This window comes from Aedes aegypti, chromosome 1 (genome assembly GCF_002204515.2).
Source record: "Aedes aegypti strain LVP_AGWG chromosome 1, AaegL5.0 Primary Assembly, whole genome shotgun sequence".
Classification (NCBI taxonomy): domain Eukaryota; kingdom Metazoa; phylum Arthropoda; class Insecta; order Diptera; family Culicidae; genus Aedes; species Aedes aegypti.
The window spans coordinates 153,762,783-153,785,803 of NC_035107.1; the positions used below are offsets into that span (position 1 = coordinate 153,762,783).

At 39.7% G+C, this 23,021-nt stretch overlaps 1 protein-coding gene and 3 long non-coding RNA genes across 11 annotated transcripts in view; 1 reads left to right on the forward strand and 3 right to left on the reverse strand.

Moving 5' to 3' along the window:
• Positions 1 to 23,021, forward strand: part of LOC5575427 (syntaxin-16) — a 137,362-nt gene that overhangs the window by 80,534 nt on the left and 33,807 nt on the right. Inside the window, exons 4-6 of one of the 5 annotated variants that reach the window (XM_021851303.1) lie at positions 2,505 to 2,719; positions 3,399 to 3,412; positions 3,731 to 3,813. In XM_021851303.1, coding sequence (XP_021706995.1) covers positions 2,505 to 2,719; positions 3,399 to 3,412; positions 3,731 to 3,747 — 246 coding nt within the window. In that variant the 3' untranslated portion in view covers positions 3,748 to 3,813. Of the gene's footprint in view, positions 1 to 2,504; positions 2,720 to 3,339; positions 3,413 to 3,730; positions 3,814 to 19,697; positions 19,747 to 23,021 lie in introns of those variants that run through there. The other 4 variants (XM_021851310.1, XM_021851322.1, XM_021851317.1 and 1 more) reach the window with 4 other exon arrangements.
• LOC110678466 lies at positions 2,620 to 3,742 on the reverse strand. The gene is made up of 2 exons (XR_002501641.1): positions 3,399 to 3,742; positions 2,620 to 2,719 (listed from the first exon to the last, which is right to left on the reverse strand). It is a non-coding gene; the product is annotated as an uncharacterized LOC110678466 (long non-coding RNA).
• On the reverse strand, positions 5,176 to 6,814 carry LOC110678459. The gene is made up of 2 exons (XR_002501636.1): positions 5,934 to 6,814; positions 5,176 to 5,553 (listed from the first exon to the last, which is right to left on the reverse strand). It is a non-coding gene; the product is annotated as an uncharacterized LOC110678459 (long non-coding RNA).
• On the reverse strand, positions 8,141 to 10,234 carry LOC5575431. Of its 4 annotated transcripts, none has more exons than XR_002501628.1 (4): positions 9,985 to 10,234; positions 9,128 to 9,165; positions 8,996 to 9,057; positions 8,141 to 8,900 (listed from the first exon to the last, which is right to left on the reverse strand). It is a non-coding gene; the product is annotated as an uncharacterized LOC5575431 (long non-coding RNA). The 4 variants fall into 4 exon arrangements; XR_002501626.1 differs by lacking the exon at positions 9,985 to 10,234 and adding an exon at positions 9,403 to 9,768; XR_002501627.1 differs by lacking the exon at positions 9,985 to 10,234 and adding an exon at positions 9,389 to 9,768.

Below are 23,021 nucleotides of genomic sequence, written 5' to 3' on the forward strand. Positions count from 1 at the left end.
TGAATATTCAATCAAAGATAATTGAATATTGCGATAACATCAATTACGAGGAGGTATGTACAGCGTAGTTTAGGGTACTTTATTGTAAAACGAAATTTGTAGTTCAAATTCTTTTTACAGACAAGTTCAAAACTAACCTTTACCTGTTGTTTAGAATGAAAATTTGATTTACATTTGAATATAAATATAATTTTAGAAGAGTTTTAAAGCTATGGCACAATAATTTTCTGAGCTCGAAAGGGATGTAAACTGTTTATGATTCTCGTAAACTGTATACATTTCAACTAAATTTGTATCAGAGCCCACAAATATAATTAATAGATTGGATCCAATGACAAAAATGAACGTAATTGTTCGAATTATTGGATTTTATGGTAAAAATCATTGGAAAACCGGCATTTCTCATAATTTTACCTAAATTTCATATATGTCCGCTAATAAATTGTCCAAATGTACTTCACTACATCTGAACATCATATTAAAGCACTTCAGCAATCAAATAGAGCTTTTAAATTTGGTTTTGAATGTTGCATGTTCGAATTTTGATAGTTGTACGAATATGGAATTGGGTGATTTTTAGACATAAATTCAATACTTTTCCATTCATCCAAAGATTTATGTAAATGGAAACATTTCGTGATTGGCAAATAATTGATGACACCTATCACCTTCAATGTGGATAAAGTATTTTAAACTCAATACATTATTTAATAGTTTTTTACTAACTAACAATCCAGCTTTTTACGAGCGCTAATGGCTGTCGCAAATAGGCTCGCTTTCTGGTAGGGATCAGTCGATATGACGTTTGGCTTGGGTCCGTTCCATATAAATCGACCCAAGCCAAACGTCATATCGTCTCCTCCTTACCAGAAAGCGAGGTCGTTTGCGGCAGCCATTAGCGCTTTTAAAAAGCTGGATAGTTTCCTGTACGAATATGAAATTGGGCCACTGTATGATTTCTCTATACCATTGGATCGCATTCGGTTTCATACATTACTTCACTTAATCGGTGAAAATAAATATTTTGTTCCGAATGTTTTGAAACCATGAATGGGTTTGAAATTGCTTTCGGAAACCATAATCATGACGACAGCAGCAAACCCTAGCGGACGAATTGTCGTTTTGGGAGCGAATTATGCTGCTGTCGTTGAAGTGCGTGAAGATACCGATCAAGTCTGCCGGTTATTGCATTTGTCTAGTTCCATAATTCAAGGGACTGTCTAATAAGCATATTGTGTATCCAGTATAAATATTCCGGAACCTCACGAAACATTCGTCATAAGACCATGAACTATAACGTGCATAAGTGCGTGAAGATACCGATCAAGTCTGCCGGTTATTGCATTTGTCTAGTTCCATAATTCAAGGGACTGTCTAATAAGCATATTGTGTATCTAGTATAAATATTCCGGAACCTCACGAAACATTCGTCATAAGACCATGAACTATAACGTGCAAGCTTTTTATTTGGCCATCATTTTCTCCTACAACATCAAATACTGTTCCATGTTGGATGTTGTTCGGTGGAGACAGTGAGAACACATAAATCTTTGGTTTGGATACGACACGATATTTACGTTGAGGAGAATTTGCGTTTTAATAATTGGTTAAAATAAGCCATCAATAAAAAGTAAACCAGAAGATATGGAGATGGAGTTCGATTGTTGAACTGTTTTAATAAATAATATATTCACTTAACAAAATCTGAACTTATGTATTGCTCGTCTTCTAAGGCTGATAGAAATATTGATTTTCTTTTATGTCACACCCCCTTCAAAAATTCGAAAATTTTGAAGGGGAGAAAAAAATTTAAGGTCAGTTAGGTTTGTTTAATTTTTAAAATAAAAACCAGGTAAAATAATTATCCAGATGACGATTGGAAAAAGTTTGAGGTGATTATAAAACGAAGCCAAACTTTGAATTTTCAAGTGCACTAGACTGGAGAATCTGACAACCGTTCGCATTGAAAAGCAATCAAATAGCTTGCTTGCTGGTGGTGAGCAATGAGATAAATTTCCAACGCGAAGCGCTGTTTGGTTCTCAATTCCTGTACTCTTGAAAATTCGAGTTGTGGCTTCGTTCTATAATCACCTCAAAAATAAAAATGCGAAGAAATAACTTTTTTTTCATTTTTATTTTTTTGTCCCTTATTTATTTTTATTAAACCCCCACCCCACCCTTGTACCTTCCAAGTGGTCTCGGACATAAAAGAAAATTAATATTTGTATCAGCCTAACATTGCGATTTTTTTCACCACTTAAGCCTGATTCGCTGCTGACAAGTAATTTCTTGGCCTATCTTGATGCACGGGAAATTCCTGCAAGGAATCGATCAAGGAAGCGCTTTTTTCTGATCGCAGTACGCAGTTGAAAAGAGATGTCAGTTCAAACGGGAGTCGCTGTAGAAAATTTCTGCAAGGAATTGGCGAGAAATTTCTTTAGTGATTCCTGTTCAGCAGCAAATCAGGCTTTAGACTTAAGTGATCTGAATTTCGTTTTTCTCAGATTTCGCCTTCGATTTCGCAGCCCCTTTTCAATCACCGCCGCCCATGCAACTATCCTGATATTTATGACAGTTTTCTCCGGCCGGCTCAGTGTTTACCATTTTATCTCTGTTCTCGACTCACCAGCTGGTCATGTTTACACAACAAAACCAGCTGGCCTTCTGATGTTTACAGTCATCGTCATTGTTCTCGTGCTCCAGCTGATCGTGCTCTCGTCTTAAGGACATATAGGAAGGAATCCCTGTCATGGCAGGAAGAATGGCTTCCTCACACATACAAACACATTTGATGCTGGTTCACATTTTTTTCTCAAATTATTTCACTTACCTATAATTAATCACTCCCAAAATGCTAAAGGAACATAAGAACACTACTACCTTACATTTTTTATAGTTTTGTAACTAGTAACTAGTCTAACTTTCACAAATCGTGCTAATTTTCAACACGAATGACAAACTTTGCTACGTTTGTTTACACTTATTCACCCGCGAACGGAGGAAACTTTTCGCACAATTGTATCATTTTTGCTACACGTAGACCACTGTACACAGTTTACTTTCATTATTTGTTTATTGAAGAACACTTTCTAACTGATTTATGAAGAAAACTACTTAAAACTTTGCAGAGCCGTGCTTGAAACAATCACCTGATCACAACTTTTCACTTTTTTTTATTTTTCTAATTTTGGGTCGGTTGACCAAATGCAGTGCTGTCAGGAATATTGATGATTGAGTACGACATCAAGCAATATTATTTAGTTGAAGTGAAAAATACTCAAACTGATGCATTGATAACTGGCAACTATGCATTATTAATTACAACTTCACTATTACCAGCATGTTTCTTGTGTACCACTACTTTCACACGGAAATTTACGGATTCAACGGAGTTTCACCTTAAAACCAGCTGGTAGGGACTGAAATCAAGGATGAAAGGTGAATGGTGTTTGAAAATGTACCATCGGTTCATTATTGGCAGCTTCACAATTTCGTCATGAAAGTCGAATCCTTCGTGAAAATTACAATAATTATTTGTCTAGAATATATTGGTACAAACAACATCAAATCTTAGTTTGTTTTTAACAATGCATTTGATTGATACAAAGTTAAATTTTGTGTGTGCAAAATTCATACTAATGTTTTGTTTGAAATCAACTAATAATTGGTTGTATTTACTAATTATTTTTCTCCGTGATGATATAATTAATTTCGAAATTTTTATTTTCAGATCCAACAACTCTCTAAGGATGTATCTTTGTTGCTATCCGCCGTTCATGGCAAAATTAAGGCGTTGAAATCAAACAGTAGAGGTAAGTACCTTCGAACTGATTATAAATACGTGAGTTATTTTGTGGAATAGGGTAAGTGTACCATCGCTATAGTAAAAATTATGGCAATAGTAGGAACAAAAAGCGATTTATGTTATTGTTTCACTAGAATATTTCGCAATGCTTTTCGTTAAACGAACATTTCGCAACATTGAATCACGCATATGTCTCCATCTTAGCAGTTTGCTGACACCCGCACAGAAATTTATGTTTTCGTCTGATGAAACTATTAACTGGTCCGCTGGATATGATACACCGCGCGGCTGTTGTAAGTTTCCAAAAAAGCGCATTTGTCCAAAATTCCACGCGGCGAATGGTCAAGGAAAGGAACAACCGCGCTTGATGAAACGCCGCAATGTTATCTACCAGAAGAATGAAGTAAAAAGGGAGCAAAACCGCGGTTATTCCTTTCCTGTGGGGAACGCCGCGTGTCCTTTTGAGCAAATGCGCTAATACTTCAACCGATGAATGGTTGGTACCAATTTAGCTGGTGAGCAATTAAATTTATCAATGAAATACAAAAAGTAAAGCTATTTTACGGATGACTTCCATGGTTGAGTAAAACATTACTGTTGGCGCGGTAAAAAATAAGAAACCGTTTCACACCGAAATTGGGGTTTCCTAACTTAGAATTGTTGGAACAGAGCCACCCTACCAGGTTCTACAGTGGAACACTCAACAATTCACAGACTAGCAATGTCTTTCGCGTACAAAGAAAAAGCAGTGATTCCTTAAGGTGATTATAAAACGAAGCCAAACTTTGAATTTTCAAGTGCACAAGACTGGAGAATCTGACAACAGTTCGCGTTGAAAATCAATCAAAATGCTTGCTTGCTGGTGGTGACCTATAGGATAAATTTTCAACGCGGAGCGCTGTTCGGTTCTCTCGTCTTGTGCTCTTGAAAATTTGAGGTGTGGCTTCGTTCTATAATCACCTTAAACTAATGTATTTATTAACTTAAACAGAGATACTAAAAATAATAAAAATAAGATAAACACTTGCTCTCAAACCAAAACAAAACAATACTTTGTCCGTTCAATGACAACCTCGTCTAAGGGGTCGCACACTACACTGAAATAAGCTTGATGGTGAAAATTACTACAATGGGGGTTAGTATTGACAGACTCGCACCAACGATTTTCAACCGAAGTGATTTCATGATCAACATAAAAACAAGTATTGTATTTTTTACCATTATGGCAGGGGGTTTTTAAGGTTGTTGCCTCTACTAACGAATCTACTATTGAGTAGTTAAATTTACTAGAAAATTGTTATTTTCAAATTGTTGCAGCATGGTAATGTTATTTATGGCATTCGGTGACAAATAAATTGTGTTTTATAAAATCCAGCATAGAGAACAGTTTATTGTATTAACAGGTACATCGAAACGACATAGTATCAAAAACGTCATATATCGGAAACTATACGCATATTTGATTTGGGGCATAGGCGTTCTGCTGGTGGGTGAGTTCGATCGATTGGGCACCATGAAAATACTTCTCGACAATTGATAAGCGTCTGACGAGGAATTAACAAATCCATGCACAACTGAAAAAAATAAAAAAATAGCACTGAAAGAGCGACCATAAAATATGCAAACGGATACTATTTTACCATTAACATCTTTTTCATCAGCAAAAATTGTAAGTGGTACCAGATGATCTTGTTTATCTATCTGTTACGAATAAATTTCCAACTGAGTCAGGAAGTGGGCTTTATTTGCTGGAAGGAAAAAATCGCCAAATGGACTCTGAATGGGTTACATGCATGCCCTGATTCGCTACTCGCCACATAGTAACGCACATGCGCTAGTGTTTATGTACGAAAAATCGCTAACAGATAAAGCGAAAAATATTTGTATGGCGAAATGCATCTAATGAATTATTTCTCAAAATTGGGTACTATTTTCGAAAAAAATATTTGGTACCTGTTGTGCGTAATGATGATGGCTATCACGCCTACCAAATATTTTGTCGATAAAAGTTTCCATTCAGAAGATATTTGAATGTAGATGCCTTTCCCCATACAAAATAAAATGAGAAAACTTCTGCTGATCAACTGTGGTCAAGAGCAAAGCAGGTAATCCATTGAAACACACTTACCACCAATAAATTTCTCTACTACTCGGCCAGCGCTACTCAGTTAAACAAATTCTAGTGTTTTTGAACATTATTTAAAACAGAAAACTTCAAAACTTTGCCGGCGTTTCAACATTTGCACAACCAGATCGAGAATAAAATGGAGGCCAGTCTGTTTATAAACACGATTGGAAAATAAACATCGATGTTGAAGATTTAAACATGAATACCGTCAAATTGAGAATAACATGATATTATAGACAACGGAAATAGTTGATTGAGCTATAAATTGTTGAAATTTGTATAAGCTATTTAAAGACTTTGTGTTGTTAAATTTACTACGAAAGGATGACTATAAAAATTGTGAAAATAATAAAATGTGGATAATTTTAACTGATTTTATAGTAATTTTGCAAACATTTGGCCATAGTGCATTTTACTATTTGGTGGTCGTTCGTTTGACGATGCAATTTGTTTCAGTGTACAGTCTAGTATGAGGGGCCGGACACTATTCAACTTCCAATACTCCTCCTTAGTGTCGATCCCTCATAACACAACAGCTCCTCCTAAATCAATGCTGAAAAACTTCAAATCTGCTCTTGAATAGAATATCTCTTGAATTTATCCTGTTATCAAAACGTTAATTTAAGCTATTCGAATTCCCATTCATCCTTGCCTCACAACAAACAACGCACCTTTCCTCTCACCAGTTAGTATAACCTCTTCTCCTTTCATTATTCTGCATCCACTAGATGTGAAACAAACTGCAAATCCCTCATAAAGGATACAACTCACCGATAAAACATTTGCTTGCATCTTAGGGTCTGTCTCAATTGGGTTATTAAAATTAATTCGCACTTAAATTTGACAGTTCGGAAATTAGTCCCCTTCCAATTAATTAATGAACTGTCAAATTTAATTTTTGTCTGGTCCAATTCGCAAACGTTGCCTATTCAAAAAAATCAACCCATCAAGTGCGAGTTAACACAAAAAGTTATTCGAATATGAGTTTCTCATTCTTTATTTTTTTCTCTTGTGAGTTGCTCCACTGTTGGATAATGATTATGACTGATATCCTGGACGCGTATTGTGCAAACATGAATATCTATCCAGCATTCAAGAAAACCTGCACGTATCCATACAGATTTTCCACAATGCTCAACTGGGAAAGGGCCTGCTCCTTCGCTTAGTGTTCAATGAGCACTTCCACAGTTATTAACTGAGAGCTTTCTTTGTCAAATTTGCCATTTTCGCAATCGTATATCGTGTGGCGGATACGATGATACTTTTTGCCCAGGGAAGCCAAGAAAATTTCCATTACGAAATGATCCTGGACCGACCGGGAATCGAACCCAGGCACCTTCAGGCTTAGCTTTGTAGCCGCGGGCTTTAACTACACGGCTAAGAAAGGTTCCTGGAATGCCATGTAACTAAAAAAGAGACCGCGAAGTGGAGCTATCCACGAATAGAGTTAAAATTTGTGTATCTCTATATCTCCACGTTTTATACTGCATTACTGCGTGGTCGTACAATTCTTAGGATGGCAAAGATTTGTTTTTTTCCAACACATCAATGATTCTAGTAAGCTATTTTATCCTCCCCCTAGAGCGTTACGTAATTTGTGGATGCCGGATTTCTTGTGCAAATTAATGTCTGACACATTTGTTAAATTTTCTAGTAAAATTCTTGAATCCAATTCTTAATAAATATCTGAACTAACTTCCCGGTGAACTACTATTACCCAGACAACCAAAATGTACGTATAACGAAATCACCTGGAGGCTTTGTATGTGCAACATTTCACTTATAAGATGTCGCGAAATGCCCTAATACGTACAAAAGTGGAGGCGATATGCGTGCATATATTATGTGATGAATAATAACATACAATGCGAGTGTATAAATATTCCACCGAACTAACCTGCGATCTTATGCGACTTAACTTATGATAACAAATGTCGATTTTACAGCTGCTACGAATTGATTCGACTTACTTTGCACGATTGTACGGGACGAAACAAAATGTACAAATGAACTCAGAAAAGAAGAGTTTTATGCGAGGAAGCTCATCAATCTGACGAGTTTATCAACAATGTTTTGCGAGTTTAATGTGATTAGTATGAATAAACGAGTTGTAACATGAACTTTCATGCGATTTCTGGTTGTCTGGGTATAATAGACATAATTCCTGAACGACAAATTTGATCAATATTTTTTGGTTTCAATTTCAGTGAAGTGTAAGGCTTCTTTCATGAATTACTTTCTGTTGAGTTTCCTTCAAAAAGTAGGTCAAAATCCCTTCGGGCTATTCTCTAATGATTTCATCAGATATTACCACTAAATAAGCTCATTATGGTGGTCAGAAATTATGATGACACTTAACTTTCAAAAAATACCTAGAACTTATTAACAAAACCCAACAAATAAATTCCAGATATTCTGTCAAAAATGTCTGCGCAACATTCACCTGAATCTAGCAGATAGTTAGCAAAGAATGTTTGCATTAGAATAACAAAAAGCTTAAGAAGCTGATCCAGATTATCGTTTATTCATTATCAGACCACGAAAATTGTGACTTTAGTTACCATTTTTTTAATGAAAAAAGTTACTAGTGACTTTTTAGTGGCCAGGTCCGAAAATTTACCAAGTCACTAATAAGTGACTCGCTATCAGCCCTGTGAGCATAGTACGATGTTAATACTTAATTGGTATGTTCCTTCCATCCTAGCAAATGTACACTAATTAACAACACGGGTTGTCTGCATCCTGAAAGGACGTTATTTGTTAACTACATATTTCTTCCATAGTCGGTAATTTCAGTCAGAATGGATTTTACTATGCATCTCATGCTTCAGGGATTAATAACGACGTATTCTCCAAGAGTCATAGTGTAGTATCGTACTCGGTTTCATTAGGACCTCTGGTATTCTGTCCTGACTTGCGTCCAAGGCAAACTTGATTTTAGAGCATACTGGTCGCCTTGCCGTCATGCTGTAATTGAAAAAATTGGAATTAAATTATTTCTGAGAGCGGAGTTCATGGGAGGAGGTGAGCACACTTTGCAGGAAAAACTATCTGGTACCTACCGTTTCGTCACCGCTTCCGTTTCGACCGAGCAGCAATCTATTGCCCCACTTGCTGTGCCGTTCTGTAAGAGGAAGCATCGCTGCTATAAACAGTCATATTATGACCAGAATCTTTTTCCGTACTTTACTTACTTGTCGTGGTTTTAGTTCCGATCACATCCTGAAGCCAGCTGGAAGGTCAGACCGATGATTATATCGTAAACACCGTAAACACCGAAGCGCGAGCAAAAAAAGTAGACAACAAACACGAACGAGCGAATAATTCGCAATCTGTCAAAAATAAGTCTCCTCGGAAGCAGACTTATTTTTGACAGATCGAAATCAGAGGAGGGATAATTTCCAAACTGTCAAATTTAAGTTCGGACTAATTTTAATAGCCCAAATGGGACAGACCCTTAGGCACGTACAGCACATTCTTAAGTTTAACATCCGTTCGACGTCCATTTTCATCCTCCAACAAATCTACCACGACCCTTGACGTTGACAACTACATTCCTACCATAAGCCATTTTACGAGACGTTCGATTGACGTTTTCCGGCGGGCCGCTCATTGTTGTTGTTCAAAAAACTAGCATGATATCTGAATGGCGCTGGTCACATTTTTGTTAGCGATGACGTCCCCGTCTCTTTCAGCGCATGTTTCTACCTGGCTTACATGTATTATGTTACCTGTAAATGAAAAATACCTTCCCTGCTTGCTGATTTCAATTTTACATGCGAAAATTAAAAACTTTGTTTCATTGCCACCAGCGCCATTGTTGAATAAGCTCCTTCCAAATGTAACGCTAGAAGAAACGTAAATACATCGGCCCGCCAGAAACTTTCAAAGCTGGTAAACAAACGGAAACCATATGATTCGAAACGTCTCATAAAATGGCTTATCCGCTAATGTGACCTTCTCCTAACAGCGTTCCGCCTCTTCCAGAAAATGTCAATAAAAACTGTCCATCGAAACTTTGATTATGTTGCGTTGAAATGATAAAACATACTTGTTTCCATCGCTTCCATTTCTGCGTGAATCACCTTCACGTCGCTGTCTTTCCCATTGAGCTCGCCGGCCGCTGCTAACTTCTCACAGTACTGACGAATATGTCTCTCCTCTTGGCAAAAATAGCATACGCGTCTCATATTTCCTGTTTGGCTTCCGAGAATTACACGCCGCATTGCCGCCTCCTGCTTGCTCTCCTTGCACCTCTTCATTTTCACATCTCCGGCGCCACTCATCCAAAAGTTTACCTTTAACGTAAGGTACCGTGGGGCAAGTGGGTAATGGATTTCGCATAGTTGGGATTCTTCAAATTCTAGAGACCTTAAATTAAAACAAATGAGGTCGCGTATATTTTTTAGCTTGACTGCCACCAAATATGAGCCTATGCATGCTAAAACGTTTGACTTTTACTGTGCGCCCTGTTTTCAAGATGCCCGTGAGAGAGAGCGAGACAGCACCAACACACGGCGCACAGTAAAAGTCATGAAAACAAAAGAATTTATGGCACGTACAGAGGCTCATAAGCAGTATAAGCCATTTTACAAGACGTTTCGGAACAGCTGATCGCCGCAACGGCGTCAATTGACAGGAGACCTGGGATTAAATCCAGCGTGATTTTTAACAACGCCTCATCTCACCAAACGGGGACATGGAGAAAATGACAAAAAAGAGATCCAAAAATGTTCGTTACTTCAACATTACACTTAGTTGTTGTATCAGTTACCTCTTTGTTACCCGTATTTCACATAGAAAGACACTTTTGTGATCGAAAATATTTTAATAATTTGTCTCCATTTAAGTTTTCGCCTATATGAAAAGCTACGCTAGAAATGCGCACAGTCATCAACCATCATCATCGCGAAAACTGACGACGATGATTGAAATATCCCAGGTCTCCTGTCATTTCACCTGCTTCGTAAAATGGCTCATACTGAAATTGGTGTTTATGTAAAATTGAAGAAAAAAGCACAGACAAACAGACGTAACACTCTAATTATTTTCATCGTACAGCAGAATAGCGCCCAATTCTAATATTTGGTAGTTGGTCGACGGGCCACTCGTGGCTCTCGCATCACTTTTGTTACAGTTTGACGTTTGCTCACTACCGCCACCTAGTTCACGGTTGGCCAAATGAGATATTTTTAGCATTGGGCGTAAATGTTCACGTGACTATATGGTCGGTATGAATAAAAAGCGTTGAACTTTACTACATGTAGCATCTACTCAAAAACAAAATCCACAAAGTTTACTACACTTTTGGTATGAATAAAAAACCTTTCGAGCATGTAATACCTACTACTTTCGAACATGAGCAGTGACTGATACTGCACGTTGAGAAAATTCTATTCAGAGCGCAGAGTGATGCTGCATGTTAAGAAAATTCCATTCAGAGTGACACTTAAAATCAATAAAATCATGCATATATGCCAAATTTATCGCTTATTTCACGCTATGTATTGTAACCGTTTGGTTACAAATTGTTGGTTTTTGTTTTATATTTATTAGTTCGTTTCGGAACCTTCACGTTTCTCGTGTAAAAACAGAAGAAGATACCACAGAAGCGTTAGGGGTTGTGCCGCTGCAAATGTCTTCGTCCGCTACCAACTATTATCATGGCGGAACGATGATACATATATGAAGCGAGATGGCATGTAATCATATAAAATATGACGGATGTGGGAAATCTTTAAAAGGACGGCCATTGCCCAATTTCGGCCTCTTTTTATATCAGGCGACCATTCCTTGCTTAGCGCTTGCACGAGTCGGTTGACAGGATCCCGGTCTCATCGCACGGCACTTTTTGCAAAGTTTAGTTAGGCCTTTTTCCCCACCGCCCGCGTGGGTTTTTGGTTTATTTAGTGAGAAAATCAAGTCTCAGTTTTGTAAAGTGAGTGCTTAGGCGATCGCGCTTCGCGAAGGAAGCGAACTAGTGAAACTAGTGTCGTTCCACCGAAAAAAAATCATCGCCCATCATCAACTCATCGGTGATTTTTTCTCCCGCGCCGTGAACAACAACAAGGCAGAAGACCGACCCGGTCGGTTTGCTACCTACGGCGCGTGGACGTTCTCCTGCTGTAGAACGGATAAGTATACAATTTGTATTTGTATCTATTGAATTGCTTTCGCATCTCCGAACATACAGTGTTGAGTTCAAGGTTGTTTGTTGCTTCTCCTCTGTCTCTCTCCCAGTGCAATTTTGCCCGTATAGGGGAGTTGGGTACAAAATAGCCCACTGAGTGGTTAAGTTTTTTTTATCTTTTTTTTCTTTGTAATTTTGCTTTTCCCATTTAGGGGAAGTGTGTACAAAATAGTCCACTGATAAGTTATTTTTTTTGTTTTTTATTATTATTTTTTTTTTTGGTTGCGGTTGATTTTTAACCCGCATGGACGAATCGGATGGAGGCGATACGCCTCCTAAAGATCTCGTTGCTCGAACGCGGTTTTATCAACCGTCTTCGGCTGGGCCTTGGGTTGTCTATTTCCGGCGCAAAAACAAGATTTTGAATGTGCTCTCGATTTCTAGAGAGCTGACGCGTAAATATCATGGGACCGTTATTCACCAAGTGAAGCAATCCAAGCTGCGTGTAACTGCACCTAGTTACAAAGCAGCTAATGAGATTGCTCAGCATGAGGCTTTTACTGTGGAATATTTTGTGTATATTTTGGCCAGAGAGGTTGAGGTGGAAGGGAAAATTATCGACGCGAGTCTGACATGTGATGACATTAAGACTGGCAAAGGCGTTTTTGAAAACCGGTCCATTCCTGATGTGGCTATACTGGATTGTAAACAATTACAATCAGTTTCCATGGAAGGAAATAAGAAAGTGTTCTCGCCGTCAGCCTCGTTTCGTGTAACTTTTCCTGGTTCCGTTCTCCCGAAATTTGTTTGCATTGATAGTGTTTTTTACCCAGTGCGCCTTTACGTGCCGAAGGTATTCAATTGTACCAACTGCAAACAGCTTGGTCATAGTGCTAGCTTTTGCGACAACAAGCCCCGTTGTGGCAAATGCAACCAAGCTCACTTGGAAGATGATTGCACACAGGAAGCTGAAAAATGCAGCTACTGTCGTGAGGATCTTCATGATTTGCAGAAGTGCCCGGCATACAAAAGGCGCATTCGAAATGAGAGTCGCTCCATTGTGAAGCGCTCCAAGAAGACGTATGCGGAAATGGTGAAAGCTTTAAATCCGCCTGCAAAAGAGTCTTCATCAGCCATCCCAGTTGGTAACTCTTTTCAAGAGTTGTCTTCCGACGAAGCGAACGACGACGAAACCGATGGGGGAGCAAATTCGAAATTGCCGAAGAAACAGGTCTTTGATGCTTCCGTTCCGTGTTGCAGCAAAGATCTGCCGCCCCCGCCTCCACCGATTAAATATACTTCGAAAAGAAGCTCTAGGCAAGATAGCAAGAAAAAAGCTACTGAAGTTCCTCGCTCTTCCTCGAAAACCCCCCGGGCCAAACGAGGACTGATAACTTTTACGGCCCTTGTGGATCGCATATGTGATGCCCTCGGAGTTTCAGACTCATTCAGAGGCATACTCGACCTTTTCCTCCCCGCAATAGAAGAGTATCTCAGGGAATTGACTATCTCGTGGCCCCTCCTTGCTTCGATCATATCTTTCGATGGATAATTCATCGAGTGAGGTACAAGATATGATCACTGTTTTTTTTTTTTTTTTTTTCATGCATCTCTAGGAGTTAAAAAAATCTTCTCAAGACTGGCCTGTATTTGTTCATGCTCATGCCACAGTGTATGGTTTGGCACTGTGTGGGATTCGCAATGGGGCGCCTACCCACTAAAAAACAGTCTCCTAGGTACACCGTCACCGTAAAGAATTCTTCTCCGGCACCACCTTGCGGTATTACTTCGAAGAAGAGGCGACACATGCTACGCGCACCCTTCATTAAGCCCTTCGGCTCCATCATTAATTTGTTAGTTCCTAATCCATGCCATGCTGAGCCCTTCGGCTCCCATTAATAATTTGTTAGTATTCCTTGTTTGTGATCTAAACATGCCATATTCAGCCATTCGGCTCACGATACCATGGGTGCCAGAAACTCCCTGACGAAGGAAGTTCTCTCGGTGCTGGACGCATGCCATTTAGCACTCCAGGTTCTCGCGCACTATTCGGATAGTCCCCGGCGGTGAATCTACCCTACCCCGACGAAGACTTCCCCGGAGGTGGAAGTTCTTCCGGTACCGATGCTGCCCGGATAGGTGCCAAGGTCGATCCTGCGATTCCGGTTGGTGGATGACTTCCGGTTCACAGGTGCCCTGACGACCAATTTGGCAAGACAATTTACACCGTCTTCAGCTCAAGGCTGCACAGACTGAACAATCACAAACATTAGGCAACGGACAACACGAAACACCCAGTAGCCCAATGATGAATTTTCCGTTTGACGAAAAGTTTCCACCGACTGGAGTGGGAATCGAACCCACACTTCATGGCACAATATGCCTAAATGACTGACGCCGCTAACCGCACGGCCACGAAGCCTACAATTTCCGGGGCTTTTCCACGATCTACTCGGTCTTGTCCCCGACGGTGGATCAAGCTTACCTACCGGTTGGGTGCCGAGGTCGGTTCGGCGATTCCGGTTGGAGACTGACTTCCGGTTCACCGGCTTGTTCCTCCCTCCACTTCCGCTGAAGCAATGACATTATTTTCGTCACCGCCATGTTCACCGCGTTCCACATCACCTCATCGCTACACATTCTATCCACTACGTTGTCTACGGTTACGTCAGCACCGCAGACCGCTGTCATCTCGCTACGTTCCGCAGCAAAACGTGGACACTCGAAAATGACGTGTTCCGGCGACTCCTCTACGACTGGGCACTCAGCGCAGAGCGGCGACTCTGCGTGGCCGAACCTGTGCAGATATTTCTTGAAGCAGCCGTGACCTGACAAGAACTGCGTCAAGTGGAAGTTGACTTCTCCATGGGATCTGCTCACCCATTTCGCCAGATTTGGAATAAGGCGATAAGTCCACCTTCCCTTCTCAGCGGTATCCCACTCGCGTTGCCATTTCACCATCGTGTCGGCTCGGGCAATCTTCCGGGCTCCTCTAGTACTACTAGCTTCGTAGCACTCCTTATCCTCTTCCAAAACGTAGCCGATAGGGACCATTCCGGCAATCACGCATTCTGCCTCCGAAGATATGGTTCGGTAGGCACTCGCTACCCGCATGGCCATCAGCCTATACGTGCTGCTAAGCTTGACTCGGTTCCTCTTCGTCTTCATTGCGGTTCCCCACGCCGGGCTAGCGTACCTCAGGATCGAGGTAGCCACGCTAGACAATAGCCTCCGCTTACTGCTGCAAATCGCCGAGTTATTCGGCATGATCCTGGACAGCGCTGTGACTGCCCTTGCTGCTTTCTCGCACGCGTAATCGACATGGCAGTTGAAGTTCAGCCGATCGTCGATCATTACGCCGAGGTGTTTTAGCTCCCGCTTTGAGGCTATGGTGTGTTCTCCCACTGTAATCTCAGCCTTCTGCACCACTTTTCGATTGCTGATAAGCAACAGCTCCGTTTTTTGGTGGGCTATCACCAGTTTCTTCTCGTACATCCAGTTTTCGACTGCGTCCACTGCTTCTGTAGCGAGAACCTCCACCCTTTCCAGTGAGTCACCAATGACCACAAGCGTGATGTCGTCTGCAAATCCAACGATTTTGACGCCTGTTGGCAGCCTAAGCGTCAGCACTCCGTCGTACATAGCATTCCACAACGTTGGACCCAGGATAGAGCCCTGTGGAACTCCCGCATTTACCGACCTCGTCTTCTGTCCTTCGCTAGTGCTGTAGCTCAAGACCCGGTTTTCAAAGTAGCTTCCTAGTATCTTGCACAGATAATCCGGAACCTTCATTTTATGTAACGCCACAGCAATGGCTTCCCAGCTTGCACTGTTAAAGGCGTTTCTCACATCTATCGTCACGACAGCACAGTAACGGTTACCTCTACGTTTTTTTGTCCTTGCTTTGTCGGCTGTGTCAATCACTGTTTTGATGGCATCTACCGTTGACTTTCCTTTCCGGAGATATGATCACTGTGTTACAGTGGAACTGTCATAGTCTTAAACCTAAATTAGACACATTTAAGTTTTTGCTTCACAATTCCGATTGTGATATATTTGCACTCTGTGAAACATGGCTTTCTTCTGAAGATGATCTTAACTTCTACGATTTTAACATTATACGCCAGGATCGAGATGATAATTACGGGGGTGTGCTTTTAGGGATCAAAAAGTGTCATTCATTCTACAGAATCCCCATCCCGACTCATCCAGGCATAGAAATCGTTGCTTGCCAAATAAACGTAAAGGGTAAAGATCTTTGCGTAGCTTCTGTTTATATTCCTCCAAGAGTATCAATAAACCGCCGTCATCTCTGGAATGCAGTCTCCATGCTCTCATCCCCAGTTTTAATACTGGGTGATATGAACTCACATGGTACTGGATGGGGCGAATCTTATGACGATTATAGAGCGGCTATTTTCTATGACTTATGCGACGATTTCAACTTGAACATTTTGAACACAGGTGAAGTGACACGTATTTCATCCGACGGCAAAGAAAGCCGCATCTTTGGGTTCAAGTTCGCTATCATTCGATTGCATGTGGAAGGTGATTGATGATCCCCATGGTAGTGATCACTTGCCCATAATAACTTCTATCAGAAATAATTGTGAAAGGTCAGAACAGTCAATTCAGGTTCCTTACGACCTCACTAGGAATATCGATTGGCAAAAATTTGCATCAGCGGTAACTTTTGGTATCGAAACATTCAACACACTCCAACCGTTGGATGAGTATCGATTCCTAACAGAATTGATTTATAAAAGTGCATTAGAATCCCAAAAACAACGAGTTCCAAGTGCATCCTTCAAAAGACGACCAGCCACACCTGGTTGGGATGATGAATGCACTCAGTTGTATCGAGAAAAATCTAATGCCTTCAAAGCTTTTCGTAGATATGGTACCTCAGAACTTTATTTAGAGTACTCGAAGCTCGAAAAAAGACTGAAGAATCTTATTAAAGCGAAGAAGCGTAGCTATTGGCGACGTTTTATCGATGGCCTCTCACGAGAAACTTCAATGACGACGCTTTGGAGAGTGGCTCGCAACATGCGAAACCGCTCATCCTCAAATGAGAGTGACGAATACTCCAATCGTTGGATATTCAACTTCGCAAAAAAGGTCTGTCCAGACTCAGTTCCAGCTCATCCGCCTTTTTGGAAAACTCCAAGAGACGACTCTTTGGACAGACCATTCACTATGCTGGAATTTTCTATGGCTCTTCTTTCATCAAACAACTCCTCTCCGGGACGCGATATGATTAAGTTCAATCTTCTTAAAAATCTCCCCGATATCGCTAAAAGACGGTTGCTTGACCTGTTCAACTCATTCATGGAACGCAACATTGTTCCACCTGAATGGAGACAGGTCAAAGTAATAGCTATTCAAAAGCCTGGGAAACCAGCGTCTGATCATAATTCGTACCGCCCGATTGCTATGTTATCATGTTTAAGGAAATTGTTAGAAAAAATGATCCTATCCCGACTCGATCACTGGGTCGAATCAAACAATATGCTTTCCAGTACTCAATTTGGCTTTCGCAAGGGCAAAGGAACAAATGATTGTCTAGCGTTGCTTTCATCAGATATTCAACTAGCCTATGCTGACAAGGAGCAATTGGCTTCGGTTTTCTTGGATATTAAGGGCGCTTTTGACTCAGTTTCCATATAAATATTGTCAGAAAACTTGCACAATAGTGGACTACCTGGAATATTGAATAATTTCTTGTACAATTTGTTGTCAGAAAAACACATGAGCTTCACTCTCGGTCAACTGACAACTTCCAGAATTAGCTATATGGGCCTTCCCCAAGGCTCATGTCTGAGTCCCTTGCTTTATAATTTTTATGTTAAAGATATTGACAACTGTTTGGAAGAACCATGCACGCTTAGACAACTTGCAGATGATGCTGTGGTCTCTATGAAGGGCCCACGAGCAGAAATCCTGGAAAGACCATTGCAAAATTCCCTTGATAATCTATCCACTTGGGCTAGAAATTTAGGGATCGAGTTTGCGCCGCAAAAAACTCAACTGGTTGTATTTTCAAGGAAGCGGAATCCAGCCCAACTAAAGCTTAAGCTTTTGGGAATAGACATCGACCAGTCTTTGACTTCAAAATACCTTGGGGTCTGGTTTGATTCAAAAGGCACTTGGCGAACCCATATTAGGTATTTAACGGAAAAATGCCAACAAAGGATCAATTTTTTACGAACAATTACCGGAACATGGTGGGGTGCTCACCCGGAAGACCTCATAAAACTCTATAAAACAACCATTCTCTCTGTTCTAGAGTATGGCTCTTTCTGTTTTCTCTCAGCAGCAAAATGCCACCTGATCAAATTGGAACGAATTCAATATCGTTGTTTGCGTATCGCCTTAGGGTGTATGCACTCGACACATAATGCGAGCCTAGAGGTTCTGGCAGGGGTTTTACCGCTACAAAACCGATTCTGGGAGCTCTCGCTAAGAATACTTATCAAGTGTGGAGTGAGCAACACACTCGTCATCGAAAACTTCGAAGAATTGCTCAAACTGAATACTCAGTCAAAATTCATGAGAGTTTATCTCTACTACATGTCATCTGACATTAGCCTTCCATGTTATAACCCTCCACGTGTACGCTTCACCAATGACAGTTCCTCTGTTGAATATGATCTGTCCATGAAACAAGCTATTCATGGAATTCCAGATCAACTTCGATGTATAACTATTCCACGTATCTTCAACGCAAAGTTCCAGAATGTCGATTCCTACAGGAGATATTTCACTGACGGGTCACGTATAAATGGATCCACTGGCTTCGGTGTCTTCAATGAAAATTCTTCCGCCTACCGAAAACTTCAAGAACCTTGCACGGTTTATGTTGCTGAGCTGGCAGCAATCAACTTCGCTTTGGGGATGATCTCTAACATGCCCGCAGACCACTTCTTCATCTTCTCGGATAGTCTCAGTTCTATTGAGGCACTCCGATCGATGAAACCTGTAAAGCATGCATCTTACTTTCTTACAAAAATAAGAGAGCAGATGTGTGCACTGGTCGAAAGATCATATAAGATTACCTTTGTATGGGTCCCGTCACATTGCTTAATTTATGGCAATGAGAAGGCGGACTCTCTCGCAAAGGTGGGCGCTGAGGAAGGTGAGATTTATGATAGACGAATTTCACACGATGAATTTTTTCATTTAGTACGTCAAAGTTCTCTTCACGGTTGGCAAAGCGATTGGCTAAATGGCCAACTGGGACGGTGGTTACATTCCATAATTCCTAGAGTTTCTTTGCGAGCCTGGTGGAAAGGCTTGGACGTAAGTCGAGATTTCATTCGCGTGATGTCAAGGCTTATGTCCAACCATTACTCGCTAGATGCACATCTACACAGGATTAACCTCGCGCTGAGCAATATTTGTAACAGGTGTGGTTCCGGTTATGATGACATCGATCACGTAGTTTGGCAGTGCTCGGATATAGACGCCTCCAGAGCGCAACTTTTGGATACCCTTGCGGCCCGAGGTAGACAACCCTATGTTCCAGTTAGAGATGTGTTGGGAACCCGCGATCTTATTTACATGGTCGCAATTTACGATTTCCTTCGCTTGTGTTGCATAAAAGTTTAATTCTCTTGTGTTTTCTTCCCCAGTTTTTTTTCTGTGTTTTGTCCCTTTTGTGTTGGATTGAGGATCCTGGCCATCCGGCAGTCGAATACCGGCAAGAAATCGCTACCAACGCCATGAAACGAAAATCAAGATGCCACGTTATACCTCCCGGATGAGCTGCTGAGAACCCTGATCCCAATCCCTACCATGTCCTTCCTTAAAAAATTGTGACCACTAACCTCGAGTTGCCACGAGTACCCTGGCTCCATCCCATATTAATGTTGAAATGAAAAAGCCAATTAATTGTATGTAATTAAAATACAAAAAATGAATTTCGGCTCCGTAAAGCGTTAAACGCATTTGAGCCTCAAATAAACGAAATAGTTAAAAAAAATATATCAGGCGTCCGTGTGCTGTGGAGAAGTGTTCAGTGCAGTGTAGTGTAAATGTGCATGTGAATTTTATGATTTGACAACAAGGATTTTTCTGAGATCTTTGGAATATAAGCTATAACTCTGTATCCCATGAAGGAATCATGAGATTAAAGTAATTGTGGAATTATAAAGTTCCTACAGGGTGTCTACTACCTGGAAAAACCTGGAAAACCTGGAATTATCAGGGAATTTGATTCAACCTGGAAAAAACCTGGAATTCTCAGGGAATTTCGACTATACTCAGGGAAATTGTTCTGAAGCAGTAGTACATGGTAGTATTCAACCAAAAAATTTTCTGCTGCGCCGCTATCAAAACGCTAGTTGACATGTTTGATTATTTTAACGTTTTTCATTTATTCAGCATAAAACATGTTTAGACAAGGAACCGAATTTCAGATTGCCAAATTGGTAAAGGCAAGTAAAGTTCCAGTTGGGTGTCGTTCATGAGCATATGAAACATAGGTGTAAACATTTCCTGTTGTTACATTAGAAGATTTCCCACAGATCCTGCACGTTCTCTTTAAAGAGTTAAAAAAAAATCGTTTTGACGTTTTCCAAGAAACTCTACAATAATTCCTATGCCTATTTTTCATTTAGACAAATTCATCCATATTGAATTGCTCCAAAAATCATTCAGGCATTGTTCGATGAAATCTATTATAAACTTTTCCAAATATTCCTCGATAAATTTGACCTGGGATTCCTCATTAAGTTCCCCTAGAACTTTCTCACTGCATTTCTTCTGCATTTCATCAAAATATGATTGCTGCGGTTCAAAGATTCCTCTAAAAAAATCAATGAAAATTTTCAAATCTCTATGGATTACTCAAAACTTTGTTCAAGAGAGACCCGACATGAATGCCCTGACGAGGGTAAAGTGTCGATAATAAATAATAATAATAATAATAATTTGTTCAAGATTCCATACAAGTTAATATTATAGCAATTATTACAGGTATTGCTCTGATCATTCATAGATAGTTTTTTCAGTAATTCAGTCAGAATTTTTCAAAACTTCTTGTAAGACATTACTCCGAGATTGTAATTGTTTTCAGTTATCTAAGAAATTTATCAAGAACATTCTAAGAATAATTTTATCAAAAATATAGGAGTTCTTTCAAAGATCATTGTAGAAATTCATCAAGGCATACTTAGAACTCACACAAGTTTCATCAGAGGTTGCTCTAGGCTTTTCTTTCGAAATTCCTCGCGCACATTTTTAACAGTTTTCTCCAAAACAATCTGAAAAATTTCCTTGACATTTCTCCTGTATGAATGACTGTAAATATTCTTTGAAGACCTCCTTGAGTAATGAAAAAAAAAAAAAATGGAAGGAGTTATGAATCCTTGAAGGTGTCCTAATCGGGAATGTTGGAGGAAGCCATAGGGATTTCAATGGAATATTTTTTGGAGAATTTGATGCATTATTGAAAAATGTCTGAAACGATCTTTGTATGGATTCTTTATAGAATTTTCAAAGTAATTTCTGTAAAAAAATCCAGATTGAATTTTTAGAGGTATTTAAACCCGATTTGTTTTGGAAGAATTACTTAGAAAATTCGTGATCCACAGTATAACGAGCAGTTACACTTGTAATGTCACAAGGTATTCCAAAAAAGTCTTAGAAATAGTAGAGTAAAGTGGGGCAAAAGTTTGAGTGGGGTAAGAGTTTCTTTTTAAGATTTCTAGCTCAATTCAAACCAAAACTCATAAATGTCATGGTGGTTCGAATGCTATTCAAGTAAGAGACTTTTACTCTAAGTATCACAAAAATCCATTGAGATTTGGAAAAGTTATGGCTTATTATTGTTTTCGACGTGAATATTGTAATTTTTGGTCAATCTTTCGTTACATAGAACCAATTGAAGATAAAATCTTTTTCAATAGTTTATGTACGGGCATTTCTAGGCCTATATGTGGATTTTAGGCAATTTGCCAATTATTCCGTGAGTTTAAACATGGGTCGAACTTTTGCCCCACACTTGATTCGAACTCTTGCCCCACCGGTAGGGCAAAAGTTCGTTTAAGACAATCAATTTTAAAACTGTTATAACTAAAACTGGGTTGATATTTTGACACAAGTTTGTTCAGCAAAATTATAGCCAATATGTTGAAGGTTCACTGTATGGTATTTGTTTTGTTTCAACTGGTATAGTTTCTCTGGAAGCTTTGATTATACCACTAAGGTCGAACTTTTGCCCCACCTTACTCTATTTTAAAAATGTCTGTTCAACTTAGGAAAACTAACTCTTTCATGTCGTGGTTCTTGTTAGGTTTCTTTTTGCATTCATAATTCATATCAGTAAGACCTCGTGTTGGTTCATAATTGTTTCATTTTCCAAACAAGAGGTCTCTCAAGTTCTTATTTTCAAGACAATAAGTCGCTACCAGCCCAGGGTTTTCCAAGTTGTCAATAACAAAAAACACAAATTTTCTTCAGAGAAATATTCTGGGTATGTCACTGATGTCCATAAATCTTAATTTCATTTTAAACGAAATGTTATTTCTTCCTCAAGATCGAATAGACTGGGGAATATCTGGCTTTGATGGTTAAAAGCATTTTCAGATCAGTTGATAAACATTCTTGTTTTTTGTCGAAATTAAGTAAAAATCATCAATATTTTCGAATGTTTTTTTTCCTATGCTGCTTACACGTTTAGAACAAAACAGATAATTTTTAGAAAGGAAAAACATTTTCCAAACTATCGTTGCATAATTTCTTTCACATAATTTCATTGAAAATATATTTTGGTCATCCAAAACTAACTATTCGTCGATCATTTATGTTGGAGTGTCCATTTCCCGGTCATTTTGCTCGTCCCGGGATTCGGGACAAAAATCTATGCTTGTCCCGGGAAATCCCGGGATCCCGGGATTTATCAAATTTTCAATAAAACTAGCATTTCAGTTGAAATGAAATGGAAGTACAAATTT